At 41.4% G+C, this 26,225-nt stretch overlaps 2 protein-coding genes across 11 annotated transcripts; both read right to left on the minus strand.

Annotated features, from left to right (window-relative positions):
• Positions 1 to 23,784, minus strand: LOC131351150 (mucin-19-like). Of its 10 annotated transcripts, none has more exons than XM_058386403.1 (10): positions 21,967 to 23,784; positions 20,452 to 21,309; positions 18,487 to 19,695; positions 10,096 to 15,462; positions 1,911 to 10,038; positions 1,609 to 1,763; positions 1,383 to 1,504; positions 622 to 683; positions 414 to 521; positions 1 to 232 (listed from the first exon to the last, which is right to left on the minus strand). In XM_058386403.1, the coding sequence occupies exons 1-10, from the start codon at positions 23,240 to 23,242 to the stop codon at positions 16 to 18; spliced, it is 17,502 nt and encodes a 5,833-aa protein (XP_058242386.1). In that variant the 5' UTR covers positions 23,243 to 23,784; the 3' UTR covers positions 1 to 15. The 10 variants fall into 10 exon arrangements, with proteins under 10 accessions (XP_058242386.1, XP_058242391.1, XP_058242389.1 ...); XM_058386408.1 differs by having other exon boundaries at positions 1,911 to 7,638; positions 7,741 to 15,462; XM_058386406.1 differs by having other exon boundaries at positions 1,911 to 15,462; positions 21,967 to 22,578; positions 22,681 to 23,783.
• Positions 23,289 to 26,225, minus strand: LOC131346614 (mucin-2-like). Its single transcript, XM_058380143.1, has 2 exons — positions 23,811 to 26,225; positions 23,289 to 23,292 (listed from the first exon to the last, which is right to left on the minus strand). The coding sequence occupies exons 1-2, from the start codon at positions 25,976 to 25,978 to the stop codon at positions 23,289 to 23,291; spliced, it is 2,172 nt and encodes a 723-aa protein (XP_058236126.1). The 5' UTR covers positions 25,979 to 26,225.

Consider the following 26,225-nt stretch of genomic DNA (forward strand, 5'->3'; position numbering starts at 1 on the left):
AGTCTGATAAAGAAGTCACAGCTCTGAGACAATAATTTGTATATTATGTGATTGCGTTATTAGTAAAACAAACGTACTCTCATAGGTGAAGTTCAGCACTTTTACAGAATCAGTGAGGTTTGTGAGTGGAGTACTCAGAAGAGTCTGGGTTACATTGAGAACCAAACTCTCACTGGGAACAGGAGAGGAAGAACTGAAGACCATCCTGGTCTGAACCACAGCTGATCCAGTTCTGATGAAATAAGGCATTATGATGATTATTTTTCACAACCCAAATGTAAATTTAATTCTCTGTTAAATACGATGTTTGAAACAATATTATTTTTATAGATTAATGAGCAGACATTAAACACAGAGTGTGAGAAAACACTGATTAAATGCAAACTTTGTCAAATTAATATCAGCACACTTACATTGGCGTGCTTTGTGCTTTAAGCTCATTCAGGAAAGCTGCTGGTGTTTTGGTGTCTCCATCTTGGAAGTGGTACGTCATGTCACCATTAACCTGGTTTCCTGAACTCCTGTTACCAGTAAAAGACAAAAGTCACGATACAGTTAACTTTACAAAAAGAATTATCATACTATACTTTGTGAGCGGAAAGAACACTGGTGTTATCTTACGTGAAGACAGAGCTCTGAGGTTCGAATGGTTCTGCGCCAGCTTCATTTAGAAGTGTGTTTAACTGCAGGAGGAAAGATAATTCATCAGGTTTGATGTTTGATGAAAAATATTCCATTGTATTGTTTCTTGAACCATTTATTTTTTCTAGATATAAATTTTTCACGTTTGCAATTTAACACACAGACATGACGTTATATTTTATGTTAGAGCTTTATAAATTTTTTATTTGAAAATGTTATGATTATTTGGGACTTTAAATATACAGCATCTTTTTTCTAGATAGGTGATGTTACAATACATTTAGAATACAGAACACTAAGAACCACTACCTGTAGTTTTCCCACTGACCACAGGGGTCATTTAGTTCTAAACTGCTTTTCACACCTGAGGGAATTTACTTCATTTATGTCCCTACTTATGGAGCATGTTTGATGTCTCCCATTGCAAAGTCTTGCGACTATTTCTGTTAGACATATCTGACCATTTACAATTCCCAAATTGCAGTCCTCTATTCGATTACTGTTTATGATGCTGTTGAAGATTTCTGTGCTGTTTTTCTTCTGTACCTACTTTCTTGTGCTTTGACCTTTGCCTGATTACACCGCTGTGAGACATTTCACTTTGGATAACCTTGAGTTTGTTCTGTAACTTTTAGACCATTTGATTTTTGAAATCTTTATGTTGAACTCTGCAACGGGATACAATGCCATCTCTGAACATTTGTCAGAATGGCATTAAACACATGGTGATGCACACTTACAGCATTGTTGATGATGCTCTTTACATGGCTGTAGGTATCGTTCCTGAGGTCAGGGTTCTGTGTCATGCTGACGCTACTGATGTTGAATGTGAAATTTAATGCATAGGAGGTGTCTGAAATTTCTGTGGAACAAATCACATGATTTAGAAAGTCTGATAAAGAAGTCACAACTCTGAGACAATAATTTGTGTATTATGTGATTGCGTTATTAGTAAAACAAACGTACTCTCATAGGTGAAGTTCAGCACTTTTACAGAATCAGTGAGGTTTGTGGGTCGAGCAATCAGAAGAGTCTGGGTTACATTGAGAACCAAACTCTCACTGGGAACAGGAGAGGAAGAACTGAAGACCATCCTGGTCTGAACCACAGCTGATCCATTTCTGATAAAAAAAAATTTCAAAATATTTGTATTAGTAAATAATTTATCTATCTATCTATCTATCTATCTATCTATCTATCTATCTATATATATATATATATATATATAAATATATATATAAATTCAAATACATAAATATTTAACATACATATCTGACAGTGTTGCCACAGGTATTGAAGTTGCTGCATTTGTCGGGTGTGATTTTGTTGAAATTGGAGCTGCTGTTGGGAATAAAACTGGAGCTGTTTCAGCATTCTTGCTAGTGTTTATGAATGCTGTTGTTTCTTCATTTGCATTTGTTTGTGTCATTGGATCTGTGGTGACTGTAGGATTTGCACTGGATACACTAACAAAAGTGGTAGTAGTTGTTTTTGCCATTGTTGGTGATGCGCTTGTTGTAGCTTGCGTTTTGTACAAAGTTGTACCTGGATATGCTGCTGTTTGTTTGGTGTATAAAACAGTTGTTTCAGTGGATATTTTCTCTGTAGCTGTTGCTTCAGCAATGGTACTTGTTGGGGTGCTAGTTGGTGTCAGTGGAATTCCTTCTGCTGTTGTTGGTGCTGTGATTGTTGTAGCTTCTGTTGTAGCCATGGTTGTTTCTGGAATTGTACTTGTTGGAATGATAGTAGTTTTAACTGCATATGTTTCAGCTGATGTTGATGGGGTGGTTGTTGTAGATTCAGTTGTGTACAAAGTATTGGGCATAAATTCTGTTGGTGTAAAAGTGGATGTGAATGTCATAACAGTGGATGTGAATGTCATATCAGCGGGTTCTGAAGTTGCACTTGCTGGGGTGCAAGTAGTTTTCACTTCAGTTGTTTCCGATGTTGGTGCTGTGCTTGATGTAGCTTCTATTGTTGCACTGGTTGCTTCAGAAATTGTATTAGTTGGAGTCATGGCTGTTGTCAATGCAGTTAGATCTGCTGTTGTTGGTGCTGTGGTTGTTGTACCTTCTGTTGTGGCAGAGGTTGTTTGTGATATTGTACTTGTTAGTCTAGTAGTAGTTGTCACTGCAGTTGTTTCTGCTGTTATTGGTGTTGTGGTTGTTGTAACTTCTGTTGCAGCACTGTGTGTATCTGAAATTGTACTTGTTGGGCTAGTAGTAGTTGTCACTGCAGTTGTTTCTTCTGTTGTGTGTGCTGTGGTTGTTTTATCTTCTGTTATGTACAAATTGGTGGTAAATCCTGTAGTTGGTGCTGTGGTTTTTGTACCTTCTGTTGTGGCAAAGGTTGTTTCTATTATTGTACTTGTTGGGCTTGTAGTAGTTTTCACTGCAGTTGTTTCTGCTGTTGTTGGTGCTGTGGTTGTTGTACCTTCTGTTGTGGTAAAGGTTGTTTCTGATACTGTACTTGTTGTGCTAGTAGTAGTTGTCACTGCAGTTGTTTCTGCTGTTGGTAGTGCTGTGTTTGTTGTACCTTCTGTTGTGGCATAGGTTGTTTCTGATATTGTACTTATTGGTCTAGAAGTAGATTTCACTGCAGTTGTTAATGCTCTTGTTGGTGCTGTGGTTCTTGGTGCTGTAGTTGTTGTACCTTCTGTTGTGGCATAGGTTGTTTCTGATATTGTACTTCTTGGCCTAGTAGTAGTTGTCACTGCACTTGTTTCTGCTGTAGTTGTTGTACCTTCTGTCGTGGCAATGGTTGTTTCTGATATTGCACTTGTTGGGTTAGTAGTAGTTGTCACTGATGTTGTTTCTGCTGTTGTTGGTGCTGTGGTTGTTGAACTTTCTGTTGTGGCAAAGGTTCTTTCTGATATTGTAATGTGTCGGCTAGTAATGTTTGTCACTGTAGTTGTTTCTGCTATTGTTGGTGCTGTGGTTGTTGTACCTTCTGTTGTGGCAAAGGTTGTTTCTGATCTTGTACTTGTTGGGCTAGTAGTAGTTGTCACTGCAGTTGTGTCTGCTGTTGTTGGTGCGGTGGTTGTTGTACCTTGTGATGTGGTAAAAGTTATTTCTGATATTGTAGTTGTTGGTCTAGTAGTAGTTGTCACTGCAGTTGTGTCTGCTGTTGTTAGTGCTGAGGTTGTTGTACCTTCTCTTGTGGCAACGGTTGTTTCTGAACTTGTACTTGTTGGGTTAGTAGTAGTTGTCATTGCAGTTGTTTCTGCTGTTTTTGGTGCTGTGGTTGTTGTACCTTGTGATGTGGTAAAAGTTATTTCTGATATTGTAGTTGTTGGTCTAGTAGAAGTTGTCACTGCAGTTGTGTCTGCTGTTGTTAGTGCTGAGGTGGTTGTACCTTCTCTTGTGGCAAAGGTTGATTCTGAACTTGTACTTGTTGGGTTACTAGTAGTTGTCACTGCAGATGTTGGTGCTGTTGTTGTTGTAGCTTCTGTTGTGTACAAACTTGTGGTAAATTCTGTTGTTAGCGGTGTGGTTGTTGTACTTTCTGTTGTGTAAAAGGTTGTTTCTGATAATGTACTTGTTGGGATAGCAATAGTTGTCACCTCAGTTGTTTCTGCTGTGCTTGATGTAACTTTTTTTGTGGCATAGATTGTTTCTGATATTGTACTTGTTGGGCTACTAGTAGTTGTCACTGCAGTTGTTTCTGCTGTTGTCAATGCTATGGTTGTTGTAGCTTCTGTGGTGTACATATTTGTGGTAACTTGTGTTGCTGGTGCTGTGGTTGTTGTACCTTCTGTTGTGGAAAAGATTGTTTCTGATAATGTACTTGTTGGGATAGCAATAGTTGTCACTGCAGTTGTTTCTGCTGTGCTTGATGTAAATTCTGTTGTGGCAACGGTTGTTTCTGATATTGTACGTATTGGGCTAGTAGTAGTTGTCACTGCAGTTGTTTCTGCTGTTTTTGTTGCTGTCATTGATGTACCTTCTGTTGTGGCAAAGGTTATTTCTAATATTGTACTTGTTGGGCTAGAAATAGTTGTCACTGCAGTTGTTTCTGCTGTTGGTAGTGCTGTGATTGATGTACCTTCTGTTGTGGCAAAGGTTGTTTCTAATATTGTACTTGTTGGGCTAGAAATAGTTGTCACTGCAGTTGTTTCTGCTGTTGTTAGTGCTGTGGTTGTTGTAGCTTCTGTTGTGTACATATTTGTGGTGAATTCTGTTGCTGGTGCTGTGGTTGTTGTACCTTCGGTTGTGGCAATGGTTTTTTCTGAGATTGTACTTGTTTTGCTAGTAATGCTTGTCATTGTAGTTGTTTCTGCTGTTGTTGGTGCTGTGGTTGTACCTTGTGATGTGGTAAAAGTTGTTTCTGATATTGTACTTGTTGGGCTAGTAGTAGTTGTCACTGCAGATGTTGTACCTTCTATTGTGGCAAAGGTTGTTTCTGATATTGTATTGGGTCTGCTAATAATGGTTGTCACTGTAGTTGTTTCTGCTGTTGTTGTTGCTCTGGTTGTTGTACCTCCTGTTGTGGCAAAGATTGTTTCTGATATTGCAGTTTTTGGGCTAGTAGTAGTTGTCTCTGCAGTTGATTCTGCTGTTGTTGTTGCTCTGGTTGTTGTACCTTCTGTTGTGGCAACGATTGTTTCTGATATTGCAGTTTTTGGGCTAGTAGTAGTTGTCACTGCCGTTGTTTCTGCTGTTGTTGGTGCTGTGGTTGTTGTACCTTCTGTTGTGGCAAAGGTTGTTTCTGATATTGTGCTGGGTCGGCTAATGATTGTCACTGTAGTTGTTTCTGCTGTTGTTTGTGCTGTGGTTGTTGTACCTTCTGTTGTGGCAAACGTTGTTTCTGATATTGTACTTGTTGGGCTAGTAATAGTTGTCACTGCAGATGTTGGTGCTGTGGTTGTTGTAGCTTCTGTTGTGTACAAATTTGTGGTAAATACTGTTGTTGGTGATGTGGTTCTTGTACCTTCTGTTGTGGCAAAGGTTTTTTCCGATATTGTCCTTGTTGGGCTAGTAGTAGTTGGCACTGCAGTTGTGTCAGCTGTTGTTGGTGCTGTTGTAGTTGTACCTTCTGTTGTGGCAAAGGTTGTTTCTGATATTGTACTTGTTGGGCTAGTAGTAGTTGTCACTGCGGTTGTTTCTGCTGTTGTTGGTGCTGTGGTTGTACCTTCTGTTGTGGCAAATGTTGTTTCTGATATTGTACTTGTTGGGCTAGTAGTAGTTGTCACTGCAGTTGTTTCTGCTGTTGTTGGTGCTGTGGTTGTTGTACCTTCTGTTGTGGCAAATGTTGTTTCTGACATTGTACTTGTTGGGCTAGTAACAGTTGTCACTCCAGATGTTGGTGCTGTGGTTGTTGTAGCTTCTGTTGTGTACAAATTTTTGGTAAATTCTGTTGTTGGTGCTGTGGTTGTTGTAGCTTCTATTGTGGCAAAGATTGTTTCTGGTATTGTACTTGTTGGGCTAGTAGTAGTTGTCAATTCAGTTGTTTCTGCTGTTGTTGGTGCTGTGGTTGTTGTACCTTCTGTTGTGGCAAAGGTTGTTTCTGATATTGTACTTGTTGGGCTAGTAGTAGTTGTCACTGTAGTTGTTTCTGCTGTTGTTGGTGCTGTGGTTGTTGTACCTTCTGTTGTGGCAAAAGTTGTTTCTGATATTGTACTGGGTCGGCTAGTAATGGTTGTCACTGCAGTTGTTTCTGCTGTTGTTGGTGTTTTGGTTGTTGTACCTTCTGATGTGGCAGTAGTTGTTTCTGATCGTGTACTTGTTGGGCTAGTAGTAGTTGTCACTACGGTTGTTTCTGCTGTTGTTGGTGCTGTGGTTGTTGTACCTTGTGATGTGGTAAAAGTTGTTTCTGATATTGAACTTGTTGGGCTAGTAGTAGTTGTCACTGCAGTTGTGTAAGCTGTTGTTGCTGCTGTGGTTGTTGTACCTTCTGTTGTGGCAAAGGTTGTTTCTGATATTGTACTGGGTCGGCTAGTAATGATTGTCACTGTAGTTGTTTCTGCTGTTGTTGGTGCTGTGGTTGTTGTACCTTCTGTTGTGGAAAACGTTGTTTCTGATATTGTACTTTTTGGGCTAGTAACAGTTGTCACTGCAGATGTTGGTGCTGTGGTTGTTGTAGCTTCTGTTGTGTACAAATTTGTGTTATATTGTGTTGTTGGTGATGTGGTTGTTGTATCTTCTCTTTTGACAAAGTTTGTTTGTGATATTGTACTTGTCGGGCTAGTAGTAGTCATCACTGCAGATGTTGGTGCTGTGGTTGTTTTAGCTTCTGTTGTGTACAAATTTGTGGTAAATTCTGTTTTTGGTGCTGTGGTTGTTGTACCTTCTGTTGTGGCAAAGGTTGTTTCTGATATTGTACTTGTTGGGCTAGTAGTAGTTCTCACTGCAGTTGTTTCTGCTGTTGTTGGTGCTGTGGTTGTTGTACCTTCTGTTGTGGCAAAGGTTGTTTCTGATATTGTCCTTTTTGGGCTAGTAGTAGTTGGCACTGCAGTTGTTTCTGTTCTTGTTGGTGTTTTGGTTGTTGTACTTTCTGATGTGGCAATAGTTTTTTCTGTTATTGTACTGGGCCGGCTAGTAATGATTGTCACTGTAGTTGTTTCTGCTGTTGTTGGTGCTGTGGTTGTTGTACCTTCTGTTGTGGCAAAGATTGTTTCTGATATTGTACTTGTTGGGCTAGTAGTAGTTCTCACTGCAGTTGTTTCTGTTGTTGTTGGTGCTGCGGTTGTTGTACCTTCTGTTGTGGCAAAGGTTGTTTCTGATATTGTACTTGTTGGGCTAGTAGTAGTTGTCACTGCGGTTGTTTCTGCTGTTGTTGGTGCTGTGGTTCTTGTACCTTCTATTATTGCAAATGTTGTTTCTGATATTGTACTTGTTGGGCTAGTAGTAGTTGTCACTGCAGTTGTTTCTGCTGTTGTTGGTGCTGTGGTTGTTCCGTGTGATGTGGTAAAAGTTGTTTCTGATATTGAACTTGTTGGGCTAGTAGTAGTTGTCACTGCAGTTGTTTCTGCTGTTGTTGGTGCTGTGGTTGTTGTACCTTCTGTTGTGGCAAAGGTTGTTTCTGATCTTGTACTTGTTGGGCTAGTAGTAGTTGTCACTGCAGTTGTTTCTGCTGTTGTTGGTGCTGTGGTTGTTGTACCTTCTGTTGTGGCAAACGTTGTTTCTGATATTGTACTTGTTGGGCTAGTAACAGTTGTCACTCCAGATGTTGGTGCTGTGGTTGTTGTAGCTTCTGTTGTGTACAAATTTGTGGTAAATTCTGTTGTTGGTGATGTGGTTGTTGTATCTTCTCTTTTGGCAAAGGTTGTTTGTGATATTGTACTTGTTGGGCTAGTAGTAGTCGTCACTGCAGATGTTGGTGCTGTGGTTGTTGTAGCTTCTATTGTGGCAAAGATTGTTTCTGGTATTGTACTTGTTGGGCTAGTAGTAGTTGTCAATTCAGTTGTTTCTGCTGTTGTTGGTGCTGTGGTTGTTGTACCTTCTGTTGTGGCAAAGGTTGTTTCTGATATTGTACTTGTTGGGCTAGTAGTAGTTGTCACTGTAGTTGTTTCTGCTGTTGTTGGTGCTGTGGTTGTTGTACCTTCTGTTGTGGCAAAAGTTGTTTCTGATATTGTACTGGGTCGGCTAGTAATGGTTGTCACTGCAGTTGTTTCTGCTGTTGTTGGTGTTTTGGTTGTTGTACCTTCTGATGTGGCAGTAGTTGTTTCTGATCGTGTACTTGTTGGGCTAGTAGTAGTTGTCACTACGGTTGTTTCTGCTGTTGTTGGTGCTGTGGTTGTTGTACCTTGTGATGTGGTAAAAGTTGTTTCTGATATTGAACTTGTTGGGCTAGTAGTAGTTGTCACTGCAGTTGTGTAAGCTGTTGTTGCTGCTGTGGTTGTTGTACCTTCTGTTGTGGCAAAGGTTGTTTCTGATATTGTACTGGGTCGGCTAGTAATGATTGTCACTGTAGTTGTTTCTGCTGTTGTTGGTGCTGTGGTTGTTGTACCTTCTGTTGTGGCAAACGTTGTTTCTGATATTGTACTTCTCGGGCTAGTAGTAGTCATCACTGCAGATGTTGGTGCTGTGGTTGTTGTAGCTTCTGTTGTGTACAAATTTGTGTTATATTGTGTTGTTGGTGATGTGGTTGTTGTATCTTCTCTTTTCGCAAAGTTTGTTTGTGATATTGTACTTGTCGGGCTAGTAGTAGTCATCACTGCAGATGTTGGTGCTGTGGTTGTTTTAGCTTCTGTTGTGTACAAATTTGTGGTAAATTCTGTTATTGGTGCTGTGGTTGTTGTACCTTCTGTTGTCGCAAAGGTTGTTTCTGATATTGTACTTGTTGGGCTAGTAGTAGTTCTCACTGCAGTTGTTTCTGCTGTTGTTGGTGCTGTGGTTGTTGTACCTTCTGTTGTGGCAAAGGTTGTTTCTGATATTGTCCTTGTTGGGCTAGTAGTAGTTGGCACTGCAGTTGTTTCTGCTGTTGTTGGTGTTTTGGTTGTTGTACCTTCTGTTGTGGCAATAGTTTTTTCTGTTATTGTACTGGGTCGGCTAGTAATGATTGTCACTGTAGTTGTTTCTGCTGTTGTTGGTGCTGTGGTTGTTGTACCTTTGGTTGTGGCAAAGGTTGTTTCTGATATCGTACTTGTTGGGCTAGTAGTAGTTGTCACTGTAGTTGTTTCTGCTGTTCTTGGTGCTGTGGTTGTTGTACCTTCTGTTGTGGCAAAAGTTGTTTCTGATATTGTACTTGTTGGGCTAGTAGTAGTTGTCAATTCAGTTGTTTCTGCTGTTGTTGGTGTTTTGGTTGTTGTACCTTCTGATGTGGCAATAGTTGTTTCTGTCATTGTACTGGGTCGGCTAGTAATGATTGTCACTGTAGTTGTTTCTGCTGTTGTTGGTGCTGTGGTTGTTGTACCTTCTGTTGTGGCAAAGGTTGTTTCTGATATTGTACTTGTTGGGCTAGTAGTAGTTGTCACTGCAGTTGTTTCTGCTGTTGTTGGTGCTGTGGTTGTTGTACCTTCTGTTGAGGCAAAAGTTGAATCTGATCTTGTACTTGTTTGGCTAGAAGTAGTTGTCACTGCAGTTGTTTCTGCTGTTGTTGGTGCTGTGGTGCTTGTAACTTGTGACGTGGTAAAAGTTGTTATTGATATTGAACTTGTTGGGCTAGTAGTAGTTGTCACTGCAGTTGTTTCTGCTGTTGTTGGTGCTGTGGTTGTTGTACCTTCTGTTGTGGCAAACGTTGTTTCTGATATTGTACTTGTTGGGCTAGTAACAGTTGTCACTCCGGATGTTGGTGCTGTGGTTGTTGTAGCTTCTGATGTGTACAAATTTGTGGTAAATTCTGTTGTTGGTGATGTGGTTGTTGTATCTTCTCTTTTGGCAAAGGTTGTTTGTGATATTGTACTTGTTGGGCTAGTAATAGTCGTCACTGCAGATGTTGGTGCTGTGGTTGTTGTAGCTTCTGTTGTGTACAAATTTGTGGTAAATTCTGTTTTTGGTGCTGTGGTTGTTGTACCTTCTGTTGTGGCAAAGATTGTTTCTGGTATTGTACTTGTTGGGCTAGTAGTAGTTGTCGCTTCAGTTGTTTCTGCTGTTGTTGGTGCTGTGGTTGTTGTACCTTCTGTTGTGGCAAAGGTTGATTCTGATATTGTCCTTGTTGGGCTAGTAGTAGTTGGCACTGCAGTTGTTTCTGCTGTTGTTGGTGTTTTGGTTGTTGTACCTTCTGATGTGGCAATAGTTGTTTCTGATCGTGTACTTGTTGCGCTAGTAGAAGTTGTCACTTCAGTTGATTCTGCTGTTGTTGGTGCTGTGGTTGTTGTACCTTCTATTATGGCAAATGTTGTTTCTGATATTGTACTTGTTGGGCTAGTAGTAGTTGTCACTGCAGTTGTTTCTGCTGTTGTTGGTGCTGTGGTTGTTGTACCTTGTGATGTGGTAAAAGTTGTTTCTGATATTGAACTTGTTGGGCTAGTAGTAGTTGTCACTGCAGTTGTGTCAGCTGTTGTTGCTGCTGTGGTTGTTGTACCTTCTGTTGTGGCAAAGGTTGTTTCTGATATTGTACTGGGTCGGCTAGTAATGGTTGTCACTGTAGTTGTTTCTGCTGTTGTTGGTGCTGTGGTTGTGGTACCTTCTGTTGTGGCAAAGCTTGTGTCTGATATTGTACTTGTTGGGCTAATAGTAGTCGTCACTGCAGATGTTGGTGCTGTGGTTGTTGTAGCTTCTGTTGTGTACAAATTTGTGGTAAATTCTGTTTTTGGTGCTCTGGTTGTTGTACCTTCTTTTGTGGCAAAGGTTGTTTCTGATATTGTACTTGTTGGGCTAGAAGTAGTTGTCACGTCAGTTGTTTCCGCTGTTGTTGGTGCTGTGGTTGTTGTACCTTCTGTTGTGGCAAAGGTTGATTCTGATATTGTCCTTGTTGGGCTAGTAGTATTTGGCACTGCAGTTGTTTCTGCTGTTGTTGGTGTTTTGGTTGTTGTACCTTCTGATGTGGCAATAGTTGTTTCTGATCGTGTACTTGTTGCGCTAGTAGTAGTTGTCAATGCGGTTGTTTCTGCTGTTGTTGGTGCTGTGGTTGTTGTACCTTCTATTATGGCAAATGCTGTTTCTGATATTGTACTTGTTGGGCTAGTAGTAGTTGTCACTGCAGTTGTTTCTGCTGTTGTTGGTGCTGTGGTTGTTGTACCTTCTGTTGTGGCAAATGTTGTTTCTGATATTGTACTTGTTGGACTAGTAGTAGTTGTCACTGCAGTTGTTTCTCCTGTTGTTGGTGCTGTGGTTGTTGTACCTTGTGATGTGGTAAAAGTTGTTTCTGATATTGAACTTGTTGGGCTAGTAGTAGTTGTCACTGCAGTTGTTTCTCCTGTTGTTGGTGCTGTGGTTGTTGTACCTTGTGATGTGGCAAAGGTTGTTTCTGATATTGTACTGGGTCGGCTAGTAATGATTGTCACTGTAGTTGTTTCTGCTGTTGTTGGTGCTGTGGTTGTTGTACCTTCTTTTGTGGCAAAGGTTGTTTCTGATATTGTACTTGTTGGGCTAGTAGTAGTCGTCACTGCAGATGTTGGTACTGTGGTTGTTGTAGCTTCTGTTGTGTACAAATTTGTGGTAAATTCTGTTTTTGGTGCTCTGGTTGTTGTACCTTCTGTTGTGGCAAAGGTTGTTTCTGATATTGTACTTGTTGGGCTAGTAGTAGTTGTCACTGCAGTTGTTTCTGCTGTTGTTGGTGCTGTGGTTGTTGTACCTTCTGTTATGGCAAATGTTGTTTCTGATATTGTACTTGTTGGGCTAGTAGTAGTTGTCACTGCAGTTGTGTCAGCTGTTGTTGGTGCTGTGGTTGTACCTTCTGTTTTGGCAAAGGTGGTTTCTGTTATTGTACTGGGTCGGCTAGTAATGATTGTCACTGTAATTGTTTCTGCTGTTGTGGGTGCTGTGGTTGTTGTACCTTCTGTTGTGGCAAAGGTTGTTTCTGATATTGTACTTGTTGGGCTAGTAGTAGTTGTCACTGTAGTTGTTTCTGCTGTTGTTGGTGCTGTGGTTGTTGTACCTTCTATTATGGCAAATGCTGTTTCTGATATTGTACTTGTTGGGCTAGTAGTAGTTGTCACTGCGGTTGTTTCTGCTGTTGTTGGTGCTGTGGTTGTTGTACCTTCTGTTGTGGCAAACGTTGTTTCTGATATTGTACTTGTTGGGCTAGTAACAGTTGTCACTCCGGATGTTGGTGCTGTTGTTGTTGTAGCTTCTGATGTGTACAAATTTGTGGTAAATTCTGTTGTTGGTGATGTGGTTGTTGTATCTTCTCTTTTGGCAAAGGTTGTTTGTGATATTGTACTTGTTGGGCTAGTAATAGTCGTCACTGCAGATGTTGGTGCTGTGGTTGTTGTAGCTTCTGTTGTGTACAAATTTGTGGTAAATTCTGTTTTTGGTGCTGTGGTTGTTGTACCTTCTGTTGTGGCAAAGATTGTTTCTGGTATTGTACTTGTTGGGCTAGTAGTAGTTGTCGCTTCAGTTGTTTCTGCTGTTGTTGGTGCTGTGGTTGTTGTACGTTCTATTATGGCAAATGTTGTTTCTGATATTGAACTTGTTGGGCTAGTAGTATTTGTCACTGCAGTTGTGTCAGCTGTTGTTGCTGCTGTGGTTGTTTTACCTTCTGTTGTGGCAAAGGTTGTTTCTGATATTGTACTGGGTCGGCTAGTAATGGTTGTCACTGTAGTTGTTTCTGCTGTTGTTGGTGCTGTGGTTGTTGTACCATCTGTTGTGGCAAAGCTTGTTTCTGATATTGTACTTGTTGGGCTAATAGTAGTCGTCACTGCAGTTGTTGGTGCTGTGGTTGTTGTAGCTTCTGTTGTGTACAAATTTGTGGTAAATTCTGTTTTTGGTGCTCTGGTTGTTGTACCTTCTGTTGTGGCAAAGGTTGTTTCTGATATTGTACTTGTTGGGCTAGTAGTAGTTGTCACTTCAGTTGTTTCTGCTGTTGTTGGTGCTGTGGTTGTTGTACCTTCTGTTGTGGCAAAGGTTGATTCTGATATTGTCCTTGTTAGGCTAGTAGTAGTTGGCACTGCAGTTGTTTCTGCTGTTGTTGGTGTTTTTCTTGTTGTACCTTCTGATATGGCAATAGTTGTCTCTGATCGTGTACTTGTTGGGCTAGTAGTAGTTGTCACTGCAGTTGTTTCTGCTGTTGTTGGTGCTGTGGTTGTTGTACCTTGTGATGTGGTAAAAGTTGTTTCTGATATTGAACTTGTTGGGCTAGTAGTAGTTGTCACTGCAGTTGTGTCAGCTGTTGTTGCTGCTGTGGTTGTTTTACCTTCTGTTGTGGCAAAGGTTGTTTCTGATATTGTACTGGGTCGGCTAGTAATGGTTGTCACTGTAGTTGTTTCTGCTGTTGTTGGTGCTGTGGTTGTGGTACCTTCTGTTGTGGCAAAGCTTGTGTCTGATATTGTACTTGTTGGGCTAGTAGTAGTTGTCACTGCAGTTGTTTCTGCTGTTGTTGGTGTTCTGGTTGTTGTACCTTCTGATGTGGCAATAGTTGTTTCTGATCGTGTACTTGTTGCGCTAGTAGTAGTTGTCAATGCGGTTGTTTCTGCTGTTGTTGGTGCTGTGGTTGTTGTACCTTCTGGTGTGGCAAAGGTTGTTTCTGATATTGTACTGGGTCGGCTAGTAATGATTGTCACTGTAGTTGTTTCTGCTGTTGTTGTTGCTGTGGTTGTACCTTCTGTTGTGGTAAAGGTTGTTTCTGATATTGTACTTGTTGGGCTAGTAACAGTTGTCACTCCAGATGTTGGTGCTGTGGTTGTTGTAGCTTCTGTTGTGTACAAATTTGTGGTAAATTCTGTTTTTGGTGCTGTGGTTGTTGTACCTTCTGTTGTGGCAAAGGTTGTTTCTGATATTGTACTTGTTGGGCTAGTAGTAGTTGGCACGTCAGTTGTTTCTGCTGTTGTTGGTGCTGTGGTTGTTGTACCTTCTGTTGTGGCAAAGGTTGATTCTGATATTGTCCTTGTTGGGCTAGTAGTAGTTGTCACTGCGGTTGTTTCTGCTGTTGTTGGTGCTGTGGTTGTTGTACCTTGTGATGTGGTAAAAGTTGTTTCTGATATTGAACTTGTTGGGCTAGTAGTAGTTGTGACTGCAGTTTTGTCAGCTGTTGTTGCTGCTGTGGTTGTTGTACCTTCTGTTGTGGCAAAGGTTGTTTCTGATATTGTACTGGGTCGGCTAGTAATGATTGTCACTGCAGTTGTTTCTGCTGTTGTTGGTGCTGTGGTTGTTGTACCTTCTGTTGTGGCAAAGATTGTTTCTGATATTGTACTTGGTCGGCTAGTAATGGTTGTCACTGCAGTTGTTTCTGCTGTTGTTGGTGCTGGTGATGTTATACCTTCTGTTGTGGCAATGGTTGTTTCTGATATTGTACTTGTTTGGCTAGTAGTAGTCGTCAATGCAGTTGTTTCTGCTGTTGTTTGTGCTGTGGTTGTTGTACCTTCTGAGGTGGTAAAAATTTTTTCTGATATTGAACTTGTTGGGCTAGTTGTAGTTGTCACTGCAGTTATTTCTGGTGTTCTTGGTGCTGTGGTTGTTGTACCTTCTGTTGTGGCAAATGTTGTTTCTGATATTGCACTTGTTGGGCTAGTAACAGTTGTTACTCCAGATGTTGGTTCTGTGGTTGTTGTAGCTTCTGTTGTGTACAAATTTCTGGTAAATTCTGTTGTTGGTGATGTGGTTGTTGTACCTTCTGTTGTGGCAAAGATTGTTTCTGGTATTGTACTTGTTGGGCTAGTAGTAGTTGTCACTGCAGTTGTGTCAGCTGTTGTTGCTGCTGTGGTTGTTGTACCTTCTGTTGTGGCAAACGTTGTTTCTGATATTGTACTTGTTGGGCTAGTGGTTGTTTTAGCTTCTGTTTTGTACAAATTTGTGGTAAATTCTGTTTTTGGTGCTGTTGTTGTTGTACCTTCTGTTGTGGCAAAGGTTGTTTCTGATATTGTACTTGTTGGGCTAGTAGTAGTCATCACTGCAGGTGTTTCTGCTGTTATTGGTGCTGTGGTTGTTGTACCTTCTGGTGTGGCAAAGGTTGTTTCCGATATTGTCCTTGTTTGGCTAGTTGTAGTTGTCACTGCGGTTGTTTCTGCTGTTGTTGCTGCTATGGTTGTTTTACCTTCTGTTGTGGCAAAGGTTGTTTCTGATACTGTACTGGGTCGGCTAGTAATGGTTGTCACTGTAGTTGTTTCTGCTGTTGTTGGTGCTGTGGTTGTGGTACCTTCTGTTGTGGCAAAGCTTGTGTCTGATATTGTACTTGTTGGGCTAATAGTAGTCGTCACTGCAGATGTTGGTGCTGTGGTTGTTGTAGCTTCTGTTGTGTACAAATTCGTGGTAAATTCTGTTTTTGGTGCTCTGGTTGTTGTACCTTCTGTTGTGGCAAAGGTTGTTTCTGATATTGTACTTGTTGGGTTAGTAGTAGTTGGCACTGCAGTTGTTTCTGCTGTTGTTGGTGCTGTGGTTGTTGTACCTTCTGTTGTGGTAAAGGTTGATTCTGATATTGTCCTTGTTGGGCTAGTAGTAGTTGGCACTGCAGTTGTTTTTGCTGTTGTTGGTGTTTTGGTTGTTGTACCTTCTGATGTGGCAATAGTTGTTTCTGATCGTGTACTTGTTGGGCTAGTTGTAGTTGTCACTGTGGTTGTTTCTGCTGTTGTTGGTGCTGTGGTTGTTGTACCTTCTGTTATGGCAAAGGTTGTTTCTGACATTGAACTTGTTGGGTTAGTAGTAGTTGTCACTGCAGTTGTGTCAGCTGTTGTTGGTGCTGTGGTAGTTGTACCTTCTGTTGTGGCAAAGGTTGTTTCTGATATTGTACTTGGTCGGCTAGTAATGGTTGTCACTGTAGTTGTTTCTGCTGTTGTTGGTGCTGTGGTTGTACCTTCTGTTGTGGCAATAGTTGTTTCTGATCGTGGACTTGTTGCGCTAGTAGTAGTTGTCAATGCGGTTGTTTCTGCTGTTGTTGGTGCTGTGGTTGTTGTACCTTCTATTATGGCAAATGCTGTTTCTGATATTGTACTTGTTGGGCTAGTAGTAGTTGTCACTGCAGTTGTTTCTGCTGTTGTTGGTGCTGTGGTTGTTGTACCTTCTGTTGTGGCAAATGTTGTTTCTGATATTGTACTTGTTGGACTAGTAGTAGTTGTCACTGCAGTTGTTTCTCCTGTTGTTGGTGCTGTGGTTGTTCCTTGTGACGTGGTAAAAGTTGTTTCTGATATTGAACTTGTTGGGCTAGTAGTAGTTGTCACTGCAGTTGTTTCTGCTGTTGTTGGTGCTGTGGTTGTTGTACCTTCTGTTGTGGCAAAGGTTGTTTCTGATATTGTACTGGGTCGGCTAGTAATGATTGTCACTGTAGTTGTTTCTGCTGTTGTTGGTGCTGTGGTTGTACCTTCTGTTGTGGCAAAGGTTGTTTCTGATATTGTACTTGTTGGGCTAGTAACAGTTGTCACTCCAGATGTTGGTGCTGTGGTTGTTGTAGCTTCTGTTGTGTACACATTTGTGGTAAATTCTGTTTTTGGTGCTGTGGTTGTTGTACCTTCTGTTGTGGCAAAGGTTGATTCTGATATTGTCCTTGTTGGGCTAGTAGTAGTTGGCACTGCAGTTGTTTCTGCTGTTTTTGGTGCTGTGGTTGTTGTACCTTCTGTTGTGGCAAAGGTTGTTTCTGATATTGTCCTTGTTGGGCTAGTAGTAGTTGTCACTGCGGTTGTTTCTGCTGTTGTTGGTGCTGTGGTTGTTGTACCTTCTATTATGGCAAATGTTGGTTCTGATATTGAACTTGTTGGGCTAGTAGTATTTGTCACTGCAGTTGTGTCAGCTGTTGTTGCTGCTGTGGTTGTTTTACCTTCTGTTGTGGCAAAGGTTGTTTCTGATATTGTACTGGGTCGGCTAGTAATGATTGTCACTGTAGTTGTTTCTGCTGTTGTTGGTGCTGTGGTTGTTGTACCTTCTGTTGTGGCAAAGGTTGTTTCTGATATTGCCCTTGTTGGGCTAGTAGTAGTTGGCACTGCAGTTGTTGGTGCTGTGGTTGTTGTAGCTTCTGTTGTGTACAAATTTGTGGTAAATTCTGTTTTCGGTGCTCTGGATGTTGTACCTTCTGTTGTGGCAAAGGTTGTTTCTGATATTGTACTTGTTGGGCTAGTAGTAGTTGTCACTTCAGTTGTTTCTGCTGTTGTTGGTGTTTTGCTTGTTGTACCTTCTGATGTGGCAATAGTTGTTTCTGATCGTGTACTTGTTGGGCTAGTAGTAGTTGTCACTGCAGTTGTTTCTGCTGTTGTTGGTGCTGTGGTTGTTGTACCTTGTGATGTGGTAAAAGTTGTTTCTGATATTGAACTTGTTGGGCTAGTAGTAGTTGTCACTGCAGTTGTGTCAGCTGTTGTTGCTGCTGTGGTTGTTTTACCTTCTGTTGTGGCAAAGGTTGTTTCTGATATTGTACTGGGTCGGCTAGTAATGGTTGTCACTGTAGTTGTTTCTGCTGTTGTTGGTGCTGTGGTTGTACCTTCTGTTGTGGCAAAGGGTGTTTCTGATATTGTACTTGTTGGGCTAGTAACAGTTGTCACTCCAGATGTTGGTGCTGTGGTTGTTGTAGCTTCTGTTGTGTACAAATTTGTGGTAAATTCTGTTTTTGGTGCTGTGGTTGTTGTACCTTCTGTTGTGGCAAAGGTTGTTTCTGATATTGTACTTGTTGGGCTAGTAGTAGTTGGCACGTCAGTTGTTTCTGCTGTTGTTGGTGCTGTGGTTGTTGTACCTTCTGTTGTGGCAAAGATTGTTTCTGGTATTGTCCTTGTTGCGCTAGTAGTAGTTGACACTGCGGTTGTTTCTGCTGTTGTTGGTGCTGTGGTTGTTGTACCTTCTATTATGGCAAATGTTGCTTCTGATATTGTACTTGTTGGACTAGTAGTAGTTGACACTGCAGTTGTTTCTGCTGTTGTTGGTGCTGTGGTTGTTGTACCTTGTGATGTGGTAAAAGTTGTTTCTGATATTGAATTTGTTGGGCTAGTAGTAGTTGTCACTGCACTTGTGTCAGCTGTTGTTGCTGCTGTGGTTGTTGTACCTTCTGTTGTGGCAAAGGTTGTTTCTGATATTGTACTGGGTCGGCTAGTAATGGTTGTCACTGTAGTTGTTTCTGCTGTTGTTGGTGCTGTGGTTGTTGTACCATCTGTTGTGGCAAAGCTTGTTTCTGATATTGTACTTGTTGGGCTAATAGTAGTCGTCACTGCAGATGTTGGTGCTGTGGTTGTTGTAGCTTCTGTTGTGTACAAATTTGTGGTAAATTCTGTTTTTGGTGCTCTGGTTGTTGTACCTTCTGTTGTGGCAAAGGTTGATTCTGATATTGTCCTTGTTGGGCTAGTAGTAGTTGTCACTGCAGTTGTTTCTGCTGTTGTTGGTGCTCTGGTTGTTGTACCTTCTGTTGTGGCAAAGGTTGATTCTGATATTGTCCTTGTTGGGCTAGTAGTAGTTGTCACTGCAGTTGTTTCTGCTGTTGTTGGTGTTTTGCTTGTTGTACCTTCTGATGTGGCAAAGGTTGTTTCTGATATTGTCCTTGTTGGGCTAGTAGTAGTTCTCACTGCAGTTGTTTCTGCTGTTGTTGGTGCTGTGGTTGTTGTACCTTGTGATGTGGTAAAAGTTGTTTCTGATATTGAATTTGTTGGGCTAGTAGTAGTTGTCACTGCAGTTGTGTCAGCTGTTGTTGCTGCTGTGGTTGTTGTACCTTCTGTTGTGGCAAAGGTTGTTTCTGATATTGTACTGGGTCGGCTAGTAATGATTGTCACTGTAGTTGTTTCTGCTGTTGTTGGTGCTGTGGTTGTTGTACCTTCTGTTGTGGCAAAGGTTGTTTCTGATATTGTACTTGTTGGGCTAGTAGTAGTTCTCACTGCAGCTGTTTCTGCTGTTTTTGGTGCTGTGGTTGTTGTACCTTCTGTTGTGGCAAAGGTTGTTTCGGATATTGTACTTGTTGGGCTAGTAGTAGTTGTCACTTCAGTTGTTTCTGCTGTTGTTGGTGCTGTGGTTGTTGTACCTTCTGTTGTGGCAAAGATTGTTTCCGATATTGTACTTGTTGGGCTAGTAGTAGTTCTCACTGCAGCTGTTTCTGCTGTTTTTGGTGTTTTGGTTGTTGTACCTTCTGATGTGGCAAAGGTTGTTTCTGATATTGTACTTGTTGGGCTAGTAGTAGTTCTCACTGCAGCTGTTTCTGCTGTTGTTGGTGCTGTGGTTGTTCCTTGTGACGTGGTAAAAGTTGTTTCTGATATTGAACTTGTTGGGCTAGTAGTAGTTGTCACTTCAGTTGTTTCTGCTGTTATTGGTGCTGTGGTTGTTGTACCTTCTGTTGTGGCAAATGTTGTTTCTGATATTGTACTTGTTGGGCTAGTAACAGTTGTCACTCCGGATGTTGGTGCTGTCGTTGTTGTAGCTTCTGATATGTACAAATTTGTGGTAAATTCTGTTGTTGGTGATGTGGATGTTGTATCTTCTCTTTTGGCAAAGGTTGTTTCTGATATTGTACTTGTTGGGCTAGTTATAGTCGTCACTGCAGATGTTGGTGCTGTGGTTGTTGTAGCTTCTGTTGTGTACAAATTTGTGGTAAATTCTGTTTTTGGTGCTGTGGTTGTTGTACCTTCTGTTGTGGCAAAGATTGTTTCTGGAATTGTACTTGTTGGGCTAGTAGTAGTTGTCGCTTCAGATGTTTCTGCTGTTGTTGCTGCTGTGGTTGTTGTACCTTCTGATGTGGCAAAGGTTGTTTCTGATATTGTCCTTGTTGGGCTAGTAGTAGTTCTCACTGCAGTTGTTTCTGCTGTTGTTGGTGCTGTGGTTGTTGTACCTTCTGTTGTGGGAAAGGTTGTTTCTGATATTGTACTTGTTGGGCTAGTAGTAGTTGTCACTGTGGTTGTTTCTGCTGTTGTTGGTGCTGTGGTTGTTGTACCTTGTGATGTGGTAAAAGTTGTTTCTGATATTGAACTTGTTGGGCTAGTAGTAGTTGTCACTGCACTTGTGTCAGCTGTTGTTGCTGCTGTGGTTGTTGTACCTTCTGTTGTGGCAAAGGTTGTTTCTGATATTGTACTGGGTCGGCTAGTAATGATTGTCACTGTAGTTGTTTCTGCTGTTGTTGGTGCTGTGGTTGTACCTTCTGTTGTGGCAAAGGTTGTTTCTGATATTGTACTTGTTGGGCTAGTAACAGTTGTCACTGCAGATGTTGGTGCTGTGGTTGTTGTAGCTTCTGTTGTGTACAAATTTGTGGTAAATTCTGTTTTTGGTGCTGTCGTTGTTGTACCTTCTGTTGTGGCAAAGGTTGTTTCTGATATTGTACTTGGTGGGCTAGTAGTAGTTGGCACGTCAGTTGTTTCTGCTGTTGTTGGTGCTGTGGTTGTTGTACCTTCTGTTGTGGCAAAGGTTGACTCTGATATTGTCCTTGTTGGGCTAGTAGTAGTTGGCACTGCAGTTGTTTCTGCTGTTGTTGGTGTTTTGCTTGTTGTACCTTCTGATATGGCAATAGTTGTTTCTGATCGTGTACTTGTTGGGCTAGTAGTAGTTGTCACTGCAGTTGTTTCTGCTGTTGTTGGTGCTGTGGTTGTTGTACCTTGTGATGTGGTAAAAGTTGTTTCTGATATTGAATTTGTTGGGCTAGTAGTAGTTGTCACTGCAGTTGTGTCAGCTGTTGTTGCTGCTGTGGTTGTTGTACCTTCTGTTGTGGCAAAGGTTGTTTCTGATATTGTACTGGGTCGGCTAGTAATGATTGTCACTGTAGTTGTTTCTGCTGTTGTTGGTGCTGTGGGTGTACCTTCTGTTGTGGCAAAGGTTGTTTCTGATATTGTACTTGTTGGGCTAGTAACAGTTGTCACTCCAGATGTTGGTGCTGTGGTTGTTGTAGCTTCTGTTGTGTACAAATTTGTGGTAAATTCTGTTGTTGGTGATGTGGTTGTTGTAACTTCTGTTTTGGCAAAGGTTGTTTCTGATATTGCACTTGTTGGGCTAGTAGTAGTTGTCACTGCAGTTGTTTCTGCTGTTGTTAGTGCTGTCATTGTTGTAGCTTCTCGTTTGGCAAAGGTTGTTTGTGATATTATACTTGTTGGGCTAGTAGTAGTCGTCACTGCAGTTGTTTCTGCTGTTATTGGTGCTGTGGTTGTTGTACCTTCTGTTGTGGCAAAGGTTTTTTCCGATATTGTACTTGTTGGGCTAGTAGTAGTTGTCACTGCGGTTGTTTCTGCTGTTGTTGGTGCTGTGGTTGTTGTACCTTCTGTTGTGGCAAAGGTTGTTTCTGATATTGTACTTGTTGGGCTAGTAGTAGTTGTCACTGTAGTTGTTTCTGCTGTTGTTGGTGCTGTGGTTGTTGTACCTTCTGTTGTGGCAAAGCTTGTTTCTGATATTGTACTTATTGGGCTAATAGTAGTCGTCACTGCAGATGTTGGTGCTGTGGTTGTTGTAGCTTCTGTTGTGTACAAATTTGTGGTAAATTCTGTTTTTGGTGCTCTGGTTGTTGTACCTTCTGTTGTGGCAAAGGTTGTTTCTGATATTGTACTTGTTGGGCTAGTAGTAGTTGTCACTGCAGTTGTTTCTGCTGTTGTTGGTGCTGTGGTTGTTGTACCTTCTGTTATGGCAAAGGTTGTTTCTGATATTGTACTTGTTGGGCTAGTAGTAGTTATCACTGCAGTTGTGTCAGCTGTTGTTGGTGCTGTGGTTGTTGTACCTTCTATTGTGGCAAAGGTTGTTTCTGATATTGTATTGGGTCTGCTAATAATGGTTGTCACTGTAGTTGTTTCTGCTGTTGTTGGTGCTGTGGTTGTTGTACCTTCTGTTGTGGCAAAGCTTGTTTCTGATATTGTACTTATTGGGCTAATAGTAGTCGTCACTGCAGATGTTGGTGCTGTTGTTGGTGCTGTGGTTGTTGTACCTTGTGATGTGGTAAAAGTTGTTTCTGATATTGAACTTGTTGGGCTAGTAGTAGTTGTCACTTCAGTTGTTTCTGCTGTTTTTGGTGCTGTGGTTGTTGTACCTTCTGTTGTGGCCAAGATTGTTTCTGATATTGTACTTGTTGGGCTAGTAGTAGTTGTCACTGTGGTTGTTTCTGCTGTTGTTGGTGCTGTGGTTGTTGTACCTTCTGTTGTGGCAAAGGTTGTTTCTGATATTGTCCTTGTTGGGCTAGTAGTAGTTGGCACTGCAGTTGTTTCTGTTGTTGTTGGTGTTGTGGTTGTTGTACCTTCTGTTGTGGCAAAGATTGTTTCTGATAATGTACTTGTTGGGCTAGTAGTAGTTGTCACTTCAGTTGTTTCTGCTGTTGTTGGTGCTGTGGTTGTTGTACCTTCTGTTGTGGCAAAGGTTGATTCTGATATTGTCCTTGTTGGGCTAGTAGTAGTTGGCACTGCAGTTGTTTCTGCTGTTGTTGGTGTTTTGGTTGTTGTACCTTCTGATGTGGCAATAGTTGTTTCTGATCGTGTACTTGTTGGGCTAGTAGTAGTTGTCACTGCGGTTGTTTCTGCTGTTGTTGGTGCTGTGGTTGTTGTACCTTCTATTATGGCAAATGTTGTTTCTGATATTGTACTTGTTGGGCTAGTAGTAGTTGTCACTGCAGTTGTTTCTGCTGTTGTTGGTGCTGTGGTTGTTGTACCTTGTGATGTGGTAAAAGTTGTTTCTGATATTGAACTTGTTGGGCTAGTAGTAGTTGTCACTGCAGTTGTGTCAGCTGTTGTTGCTGCTGTGGTTGTTGTACCTTCTGTTGTGGCAAAGGTTGTTTCTGATATTGTACTTGTTGGGCTAGTAGTAGTTGTCACTGACGTTGTTTCTGCTGTTGTTGGTGCTGTGGTTGTTGTACCTTCTGTTGTGGCAAAGGTTGTTTCTGATATTGTACTTGTTGGGCTAGTAGTAGTTGGCACTGCAGTTGTCTCTGCTGTTGTTGGTGTTTTGGTTGTTGTACCTCCTGATGTGGCAATAGTTGTTTCTGATCGTGTACTTGTTGGGCTAGTAGTAGTTGTCAGTGCGGTTGTTTCTGCTGTTGTTGGTGCTGTGGTTGTTGTACCTTCTATTGTGGCAAAGGTTGTTTCTGATATTGTACTTGTTGGGCTAGTAGTAGTTATCACTGCAGTTGTTTCTGCTGTTGTTATTGCTGTGGTTGTTTTACCTTCAGGTGTGGCCACGGTTGTTTCTGATATTGTACTTGTTTGAATAGTCATGGTTGTCACTGCAGTTGTTTCTGCTGTTATTATTGCTGTGGTTGTTTTACCTTTTGTTGTCGCAACGGTTGTTTCTGATATTGTACTTGTTGGGCTAGTAGTAGTTGTCACTGCAGTTGTTTCTGCTGTTGTTGGTGCTGTGGTTGTTGTACCTTCTGTTATGGCAAATGTTGTTTCTGATATTGTACTTGTTGGGCTAGTAGTAGTTGTCACTGCAGTTGTGTCAGCTGTTGTTGGTGCTGTGGTTGTATCTTCTGTTGTGGCAAAGGTGGTTTCTGTTATTGTACTGGGTCGGCTAGTAATGATTGTCACTGTAATTGTTTCTGCTGTTGTGGGTGCTGTGGTTGTTGTACCTTCTGTTGTGGCAAAGGTTGTTTCTGATATTGTACTTGTTGGGCTAGTAGTAGTTGTCACTGTAGTTGTTTCTGCTGTTGTTGGTGCTGTGGTTGTTGTACCTTCTGTTGTGGCAAAGCTTGTTTCTGATATTGTACTTGTTGGGCTAGTAGTAGTTGTCACTGCGGTTGTTTCTGCTGTTGTTGGTGCTGTGGTTGTTGTACCTTCTGTTGTGGCAAACGTTTTTTCTGATATTGTACTTGTTGGGCTAGTAACAGTTGTCACTCCGGATGTTGGTGCTGTGGTTGTTGTAGCTTCTGTTGTGTACAAATTTGTGGTAAATTCTGTTTTTGGTGCTGTGGTTGTTGTACCTTCTGTTGTGGCAAAGATTGTTTCTGGTATTGTACTTGTTGGGCTAGTAGTAGTTGTCGCTTCAGTTGTTTCTGCTGTTGTTGGTGCTGTGGTTGTTGTACCTTCTGTTGTGGCAAAGGTTGATTCTGATATTGTCCTTGTTGGGCTAGTAGTAGTTGGCACTGCAGTTGTTTCTGCTGTTGTTGGTGTTTTGGTTGTTGTACCTTCTGATGTGGCAATAGTTGTTTCTGATCGTGTACTTGTTGCGCTAGTAGTAGTTGTCACTTCAGTTGTTTCTGCTGTTGTTGGTGCTGTGGTTGTTGTACCTTCTATTATGGCAAATGTTGTTTCTGATATTGTACTTGTTGGGCTAGTAGTAGTTGTCACTGTAGTTGTTTCTGCTGTTGTTGGTGCTGTGGTTGTTGTACCTTCTGTTGTGGCAAAGGTTGTTTGTGATATTGTACTTGTTGGGCTAGTAGTAGTCGTCACTGCAGATGTTGGTGCTGTGGTTGTTGTAGCTTCTGTTGTGTACAAATTTGTGGTAAATTCTGTTTTTGGTGCTGTGGTTGTTGTACCTTCTGTTGTGGCAAAGATTGTTTCTGGTATTGTACTTGTTGGGCTAGTAGTAGTTGTCGCTTCAGTTGTTTCTGCTGTTGTTGGTGCTGTGGTTGTTGTACCTTCTGTTGTGGCAAAGGTTGTTTCTGATATTGTACTTGTTGGGCTAGTAGTAGTTGGCACTGCAGTTGTTTCTGCTGTTGTTGGTGTTCTGGTTGTTGTACCTTCTGATGTGGCAATAGTTGTTTCTGATGGTGTACTTGTTGGGCTAGTAGTAGTTGTCACTGTGGTTGTTTCTGCTGTTGTTGGTGCTGTGGTTGTTGTACCTTGTGATGTGGTAAAAGTTGTTTCTGATATTGAACTTGTTGGGCTAGTAGTAGTTGTCACTGCAGTTGTGTCAGCTGTTGTTGCTGCTGTGGTTGTTGTACCTTCTGTTGTGGCAAAAGTTGTTTCTGATATTGTACTGGGTCGGCTAGTAATGGTTGTCACTGTAGTTGTTTCTGCTGTTGTTGGTGCTGTGGTTGTTGTACCTTCTTTTGTGGCAAAGGTTGTTTCTGATATTGTGCTTGTTGGGCTAGTAGTAGTCGTCACTGAAGATGTTGGTGCTGTGGTTGTTGTAGCTTCTGTTGTGTACAAATTTGTGGTAAATTCTGTTTTTGGTGCTCTGGTTGTTGTACCTTCTGTTGTGGCAAAGGTTGTTTCTGATATTGTACTTGTTGGGCTAGTAGTAGTTCTCACTGCAGTTGTTTCTGCTGTTGTTGGTGTTTTGATTGTTGTACCTTCTGATGTGGCAATAGTTGTTTCTGATCGTGTACTTGTTGGGCTAGTAGTAGTTGTCACTGCACTTGTGTCAGCTGTTGTTGCTGCTGTGGTTGTTGGACCTTCGGTTGTGGCAAAGGTTGTTTCTGATATCGTACTTGTTGGGCTAGTAGTAGTTGTCACTGTAGTTGTTTCTGCTGTTCTTGGTGCTGTGGTTGTTGTACCTTCTGTTGTGGCAAAAGTTGTTTCTGATATTGTACTTGGTCGGCTAGTAATGGTTGTCACTGTAGTTGTTTCTGCTGTTGTTGGTGCTGTGGTTGTTGTACCTTCTGTTGTGGCAAATGTTGTTTCTGATATTGTACTTGTTGGGCTAGTAGTAGTCGTCACTGCAGATGTTGGTACTGTGGTTGTTGTAGCTTCTGTTGTGTACAAATTTGTGGTAAATTCTGTTTTTGGTGCTCTGGTTGTTGTACCTTCTATTGTGGCAAAGGTTGTTTCTGATATTGTACTTGTTGGGCTAGTAGTAGTTGTCACTGTGGTTGTTTCTGCTGTTGTTGGTGCTGTGGTTGTTGTACCTTCTGTTGAGGCAAAAGTTGAATCTGATCTTGTACTTGTTTGGCTAGAAGTAGTTGTCACTGCAGTTGTTTCTGCTGTTGTTGGTGCTGTGGTTGTTGTACCTTCTGTTTTAGCAATGGTTGTTTCTGATATTGTACTTTTTGGGTTAGTAGTAGTTGTCATTGCAGTTGTTTCTGCTGTTGTTGGTGCTGTGGTTGTTGTACCTTCTGGTGAGGCAATGGTTGTTTCTGATATTGTACTTGTTGGGCTAGTAATAGTTGTCAGTGCAGATGTTGGTGCTGTGGTGGTTGTAGCTTCTATTGTGTACAAATTTGTGGAAAATTCTGTTGTTGGAGCTGTGGTTGTTGTACCTTCTGTTGTGGAAAAAGTTATTTCTGATATTGTACTAGTTGGGCTAGCAATAGTTGTC

The sequence above is a fragment of the Hemibagrus wyckioides genome, linkage group LG03 (assembly GCF_019097595.1).
Source record: "Hemibagrus wyckioides isolate EC202008001 linkage group LG03, SWU_Hwy_1.0, whole genome shotgun sequence".
NCBI lineage: Eukaryota > Metazoa > Chordata > Actinopteri > Siluriformes > Bagridae > Hemibagrus > Hemibagrus wyckioides.

Bases quoted from the DNA above. Each gene is read 5' to 3' on its own strand.
- LOC131346614 (XM_058380143.1), bottom strand. From the start codon at position 25,978: ATGACAACTACTACTAACCCAAAAAGTACAATATCAGAAACAACCATT.
- LOC131351150 (XM_058386402.1), bottom strand. From the start codon at position 23,242: ATGACTATTCAAACAAGTACAATATCAGAAACAACCGTGGCCACACCT. The intron at 15,463-18,486 runs GTACAACAACCA...CCACAACAGAAG, and splicing joins AACCTTTGCCACAACAGAAG to GTACAACAACCAGAGCACCA. The intron at 1,764-1,910 runs GTATGTTAAATA...TTTTTTTATCAG, and splicing joins GTGGCAACACTGTCAGATAT to AAATGGATCAGCTGTGGTTC.